Below are 6,876 nucleotides of genomic sequence, written 5' to 3' on the forward strand. Positions count from 1 at the left end.
CACAGGCAAAAATATTGGCCACAATTTGTAATTTGTTTGCCATATATACGTTTTATCGGGCCACTTGCAAAATAAGTGCATTCGCAAAAGCTCCGCATTGATTATTACGAATGCTACAAAGAGCCACAAAAAAAACAAAAATTTTATATTTAAATAAAATTATTATTAGAAATGAAAAACACTAACTTTGTTACTATTCTAATGTACGTAAGATATGTAGATATTAAAGAAAATTCAAAAGATCCATTTGGCCAAATTTTCAAAATCTGGTTTTACGTCAGTTAAAGCCGTTCGTACAAAGACTCAGAGTTATACGTTGTACCAAAAATTGAAAATATACGCCACGCAGTCGTTTTCAACAGCGTATATTTTAAATCTGGACTTGTTGCCAGAATTCAAGAAATGGTAAAGCTTTATGTTGCATTTCCAGTGCCTTATCTTGTTTTAATTACAACAACTCCAATTCTTCTCGCTTTTCTTAAAAAGGAGTATTTCGGATATTGTAAATTCATCCTCAATTATGTTAAACGTAAACGTAAATTTAAATAATTTCAAATCGGCAAATTTTTATTCAAAATCTGCTTTTAAATCATGTGCAATGTTTATTTTTCTAGCCATAAGAAATGATAAAATATTTAGTTTAGCTTCAAAAATTAAAATAATTTGCGACTAATCCAAAACATTTTTATTTTTTCCTTGCAGAGACAAATTCAAGTTTTGCAAATGTTCTATCCTACGGGTAAAGAACATTAAGTCAGAAAGCCAATTTTCATTCTCCAATTGCGGGTAATGATCCGATCTCAATTTGCGTATGTGTATATAAAAAGAATAAAATAAAAAAACAACACAATGGAAAAAAATGTCCAGCAAAGAAATACGTTTATATTTTAAAAAGTAGAAAGTGTCAAAATGTTCCAAGCAAAGAGAAGGTAAAAAGAGCCGCACTTTACGAAGCAAAAGACCGCATTTGGCTCAAAGAGCCGCGTTTGCCAACCGTTGATCTATACCTATTATGTAAAGAGAAGTCCCATCTTTTTATAAGAGGTGATCTCGCAAATTGCTGTACCGATTTCTTTGGAATTGTGGACACCTTTTGGTTATAGGCTGATAATAATTTCGTTATATCGAGGAAGCATGGCATCTCCCATACAAAACGAAAATTTCATGCTGCATATGTGACAGCACTCCTCCCTGTGGGGTGCCTCTCACTGCATATACGGCCCTGCTTTGGTACCCCAGTTCGGCATGTATTACTCTGCTCCTTTGCAGAGACACTATCCAAGCCCGGGCACAGTGATCAATCCCTGTTTCCATAAGTGCCTCATGGATGGAATCTACACTGACATTATTAAAGGTCCCCTCGATGTCTATAAAGGACGCCATTGTAAATTGTTTATAGTAGAGCGAACTCTCAATTGTACGTACCACTTCATGTAGGGCAGTCTCCGTTGACTTCCCTTTCAAGTACGCATTTTGAGAGCATGATAAATTGGACGTCTTGTCCCTAACATATAGATCCAACAGCCTCTCAAACGTCTTGAGCACGAAGGACATTAGGCTTATTGGTCGGAAATCTTTAGCATTGTCATGACCCCGTTTTCCCGTTTTAGGAATAAAAAATAACCTTAATCTTCCTCCAGCTTAACGGAACGTGGTTCAGTATTAGGCACCCTCTAAAAATTGTTTCAAGGACTGGAATGACCATCTCAGAAGCTTTCTGAAGCATGACTGGTAGTATTCCGTCCATACCCGGTGATTTATAGGGTGAGAAGCTGAAGATAGCAAATTTTATCTTTTCCCTCTCTAGTAGCTCCTCTAAGAGGTCTTCGGAGAGGGTTGGTATATGGTCTGGGGCATCGGTTTCCACTACATCGATTTTGCACCCTGGGAAATGTGTATTCAGAAGGATATCCAGCGACTCCCCAGCCGACTCGGTCAATGAACCATCTGACCTTTTTATATATGTTGGCTGTGAGTTCCCTTTGGCAAGGATTTTGCTAATCTCGCAGATTCCTTGGTATCCTCGATGGATTCGCAGAATTCCCTCCAGGACGCCTCCTTGGCGTCCCGTATCGCTTTTTTGTATTCCTTTAGGTTCTCTCTGTATAGGTCCCATACCTTAATCCTGTAGTATTCGTTGAAGGATTTTCTTACTTGCTTCCGTAGCGCTGTAAGGTTCTCATTCCACCAGGGTGTGCGCGCTTTCTTGCCATACCTCAGCGGACAAGCCTTCGTAAGGGCTTTTCCGAAGGCCTTATTCAGGCTGTCCGCTTTGGCGTCCAGCTCGCCTCTTGTAGGAGTGTCTTCAACTGGTAGTTTCTTCAATTCTTTTCCAATAACCTTTTGAAATAAGTCCCAATCTGTTTTACGAGGGTTTCTAAAGGGAGTAGGCATATCCGCCGCAATATTTAGCTCAAAGAGTATTCGGCGGTGGTCCGAGAGGGTCTCCTCGTCGGATACTCTCCATTTATTGACCTTTAGGCTCCCCTCGGTCAGCAGAGTTAGGTCTAGGACCTCTTCCCAACCGCAAAAATCAGAGGTTCTAGGAAATATGAAGGTGGGAGTACTACCTCTATTACAAATTCTAAACGTAGAATCAATAATAAATTGAAATAGCGACTCATCTCTTTCGTTGGTTTCCGAGCTGCCCCATAATGTATGCCGTGAATTGGCATCGCAGCCGAGTAACACTGGACTAGCTCCTGCTAGCCTTTGTAAAGTGACGACTTCCTGTGGCGGACACGACCTGTCGTGCGCCATGTATACGGATGATATAAGACAGCTTTGTTTATTCATCAACTCCAAGTTGACGACTGTAGTATCCGGTGAGCTGAAATTGGAACATAAGAAAACTTTAATATGTTTTTTAACCAATACACACGCGCGGGGTTTACCTGATATACTAGTGTAGAAGACGTTATAGCGGGCGTCAGTGAGTCCCTTAACCTCTAGGTCCCTTACCCAAGGTTCCTGTATCAGCGAGATGCCGATGTCTTCCTCCCTTAGGAAGACCAGGAGCTTGTCCGAGGCAGCCTTAGAGTGCCTAAGATTTGCCTGGACCACTTTCATCGACTTTCTCGGCATTGTTAACTGGCCCTGTGCCTGCCAGCACCTGGTTGGCATCTTCAGCGACCTCTTCGTCCGCGGTAACCTTGAGGTTCTATCGCCCAACATCTGGTTGGCATCCTAGATACCAGCCTCTGGAATCGGCTCATTGGAGCGGAATATTTTTAGTTTCGCTGTTCTCACCCCGAAGAGCAGCTTGTTGTCCATTTTTTGCAATGGCCCAATACTTTCTTCGTTAAGCCTCAGAAGGTACGAAGAACTCTGCGCGCCCTCTAGTGGCTTTTCTGCACGAATGACTACCCAGTCACTCATGGGTATTTCTGGATTCTGCCGTTGCAGGAAGCGGATCAACTTGTCGCTATCCATAGCCATCTTCGGCAGCCAAATGCGGGTCCTGGGTTTCCTAGGTACCTCCTCGGCAGGGATTAGTTTGAACTTCAAACCCTCCCAGGCGTTGCCGAGCTCGGCTACGCACTTGCCGAGGAATTCCCTAGAGAACTCATCTCTACATTTGAAAATCCGGCAACCCCTCAGGGACTCACTGGAGTCAAATCCTGGAATAGGGTTGTCCGGATTTTCAAACAGGTAGTCGCCCACCCGTTCAGAGAGTTTTGACTCGATCTCGACCCACCTCTCCTGATCGGGCTTACCGCTGCCTGTGGCTTCGTCGACAAGCGCGACATGAAGGTGATCCCTGACCACCTCACAGTACCGTCGTTTTGCCAACGTTTATTCTTGCTGGGGCGTGCTTTTTGTGTCCGCCCTTTTTCCAGCTGGTTCTGTTGTAGACTCCTCCTTAGGTCTACTTCGTTTGACTGCTACAGGCTTCTTGGTTGGTTTTGAAGTAAGGTACTCCTCCACCACTTCATTGCACCTGCGACTGTCTTCTTCATCCTTGGGGTGTACAGTACCGGCCGCTGCATTCTTGGCAATCTCGTCAAGAATGAAGACAGCCCTGTTGTACCTCGACCTGAGCGCCAACCCCGAGGACTTGGTTTTCCTCCTTTCTTGCTTTGGAGTGCTCCCTGGAGCACTCAACGCTGCCTTTGAGGAAGATGGGGTATTGTCGGGATCGCCAGGCTTAGCGCTCACCGGTATTGTTGTCGAAGAGCGTGCAGAGTCCTGACTGGAAGCGAGGAGCACGTCCTCCTCTGCGCTCAGGATGTCTTCCGAGACATCTCTCCTCTCTTCGAATTTTGTGTTTGTGTTTTGTTTTTTGTTTTTATTATTGTTTTTGTTCATTGTTTTTTGTTCCCACGAGTATGCTCGGAAGGGGTGGTCCACCCCGGCAGAGCCGGCATACCGTGGTAAGGCACTTATACAACCGACCTTGCCCGGGCATCGGAGGGGACCGTTAGCGACCAGTTCTTTAAGCACTACTGGCCATTCATCCATCGGCACGGGTACCTCAACACCACTGGCTTAAAGTGCTTTCCAGAGGAGGGAAAGGTGTGGTGATAGGTATGGGGGAGGGGGTCGGTTAAAGGAATTGGTTGGTTTGGGGGAACGTCGGTGCGGGCGTCTGCGCATGGGAGCTGCAGCCCACGGCCGCCAAACCCCAGTACCCCTCTTGGTTCATGGTGCTGTGCCCGGCACACCAGTATGACTGACATAGCATCACTTAAGCCCCATCCCCAGCGGCAAGGAGACCGACATGATGAGCACGGGCACATGTGTGTACTTTATTTTTATTAATATAAAGCACATGCACATGTGTGTGCTTTGTTTGGAGAAACTTGTACACTTCGAATTCTAACTCAAATCTTAAAATCATTTTTTAATATGTTTTGTGTCATATAAAAAACAAACAACATCTCACTTTTTATTGAATTCTGTTTCAAAAAATTACGTTTAATAAACAAATTCTTTTAAAAATATATTATGTGCATGTGCATGGGCTGAGATTTGTACAAAAATCGGCTCACACACATGTGCATGTGCTTAGTAACAAACAGCACACACTTTTCTGTGAGCAGAGTTTGTTTTCCACATATGCACACACATGTGTATGAGCAGTGAGTGCAAGTTGAATGTGTTTCTGGCGTGTGTGTGAGCAGAGCATGTGTGTGCAAATACGAACCCTGATTGCAGTGAAAAAAATTGCTCGACAGTGGCTCTGGTGTCGAATTAGTCCCAAAAATCGTATGTTTGATCCGATTAGCCTCGTAATGGAGTTATATAATGGTAACGGTAGTGGCAAAAGTATTGCAAAAAAGATCCGCAAGGTTGCGCTGGAGTTATTGCTAAAAAACGTCAAGTGAAGTCATTCGGAGACAACAGGCATCAAAGTCAAATTACCACCGTTAAATCCTTGATCCTTGATTTACGGCGACTAAACTGAATAAAGGCAATTCTTGATGAATGCCTACAAAGAAATTTGTAAGACATTTATGGTATTTCGTCTGAAATAAGTCTATGTAAATCGGATTTATGTAGACCAATGATACTCCCCCATCTTGAAATTGCCCCCAACTATACTATACAGATCCAAGGATGATTCATCATCGTACCGGATCATTGTTGCCGTAAGAACTTCTTAACGGACATAATGACTTCGTTAGGTTATTTAAAACGGCAATGGAGAATATGCTTTCTGTCGGTCACAAAACCAAGCATGAACGTAATTTGTCGTGAAAACGTTAGACTAAATGTTTCAATAAAGAAATAAATTTTGGGCGGGACGAAGTTCGCCAGGTCAGCTAGTATAATATAAAAATGAAAATTTGCATGTATGTATCGCTTTTTAAATCCCAAAAAGCATTTCAGTAAACGTTTTTAAAAATAACTTACATTAAGTTTGCTATAGCGTTAAATAAGCATTTTTAATATTAAGCTTATTAAACGTTTTTTTCAAATAAACCTTTAATAAGTTTTGAGAGCGAATGTTTATAAATAACTTAAACCATGATACAAAAAAGAAGGTACCCAACAAGCATTTCAGTAAACGTTTTTAAAAATAACTTAAATTAAGTTTGCTATAATAAGCGTTAAATAAGCATTTTTAATATTAAGCTTATTAAAAGTTTTTTCAAACAAACCTTTAATAAGTTTTGAGAGCGAATGTTTATAAATAACTTAAACTTATAAATGAAATGTAAATGCCAACGACATGAAGCAGTAAATATGAAATTTTTTCAATCGTAAGTGACGTGTTTACGTTTTTTAAAATATATTATTAAAAGAAAAAATTAAATAAAACCAATGCGGTAAAACAAGAAAATCCAATCCAGGACCCGCTGCGCTAATCGGTGGAGCATTCGAGTCTTCAAATGATGAGTTCCCCTTATCCTTTCTTAGTTTCACATTCAATTAAAAATGTATAAAATTTTTTTCAGAAAAGTTCATCAATGAGAATGGCGGCGATAAAGCGCAATATATAGCTGCATCGATGTCCCTTTTCCAATTTGCCAATAACCGCAAGTAATTGAAAGCACGCAACAAGATGTAATAATTAACTTTTTTATGCTTAATTTGTATGTGTTATTGTGAATTTGTATGCTAAAATGTCTATTCCCTATTTATATTTTCGCGACTGTAGATGAGTCCGCGGAGAATTCGCATTTCGTTTAGTTTCTAGATGTTAAGCAATCTATGTATGAGGTTTTAATGAAATATCTTTAAATAAAGGGTTATAAAAATGTTTATAAAAAGCTTTCTTTTGAAAATTTTTAGTAAGTTTATATTGATACGCTTATATAAAACTTTTTTTGAACCTTTATTATAAGTTTACACTTTTACGCTTATAAAAAGCTTCCTTTTGAACATTTATTACAAGTTTATATTTCTACGCTTATAACCAATGTTCCTTTT

The 6,876-nt window shown here is 40.9% G+C and overlaps 1 protein-coding gene across 1 annotated transcript; it reads right to left on the minus strand.

The window, feature by feature from the left end:
- Positions 1–1,625: 1,625 nt before the first annotated feature.
- LOC118732902 lies at positions 1,626–3,084 on the minus strand. The gene is made up of 3 exons (XM_036462025.1): positions 2,882–3,084; positions 2,155–2,830; positions 1,626–1,673 (listed from the first exon to the last, which is right to left on the minus strand). The coding sequence occupies exons 1-3, from the start codon at positions 3,082–3,084 to the stop codon at positions 1,626–1,628; spliced, it is 927 nt and encodes a 308-aa protein (XP_036317918.1).
- Between the last annotated feature and the right edge of the window lie 3,792 nt (positions 3,085–6,876).

This window comes from Rhagoletis pomonella, unplaced genomic scaffold (genome assembly GCF_013731165.1).
Source record: "Rhagoletis pomonella isolate Grant_MI unplaced genomic scaffold, Rhpom_1.0 Rhpom_scaffold_00001, whole genome shotgun sequence".
NCBI classification, from domain to species: domain Eukaryota; kingdom Metazoa; phylum Arthropoda; class Insecta; order Diptera; family Tephritidae; genus Rhagoletis; species Rhagoletis pomonella.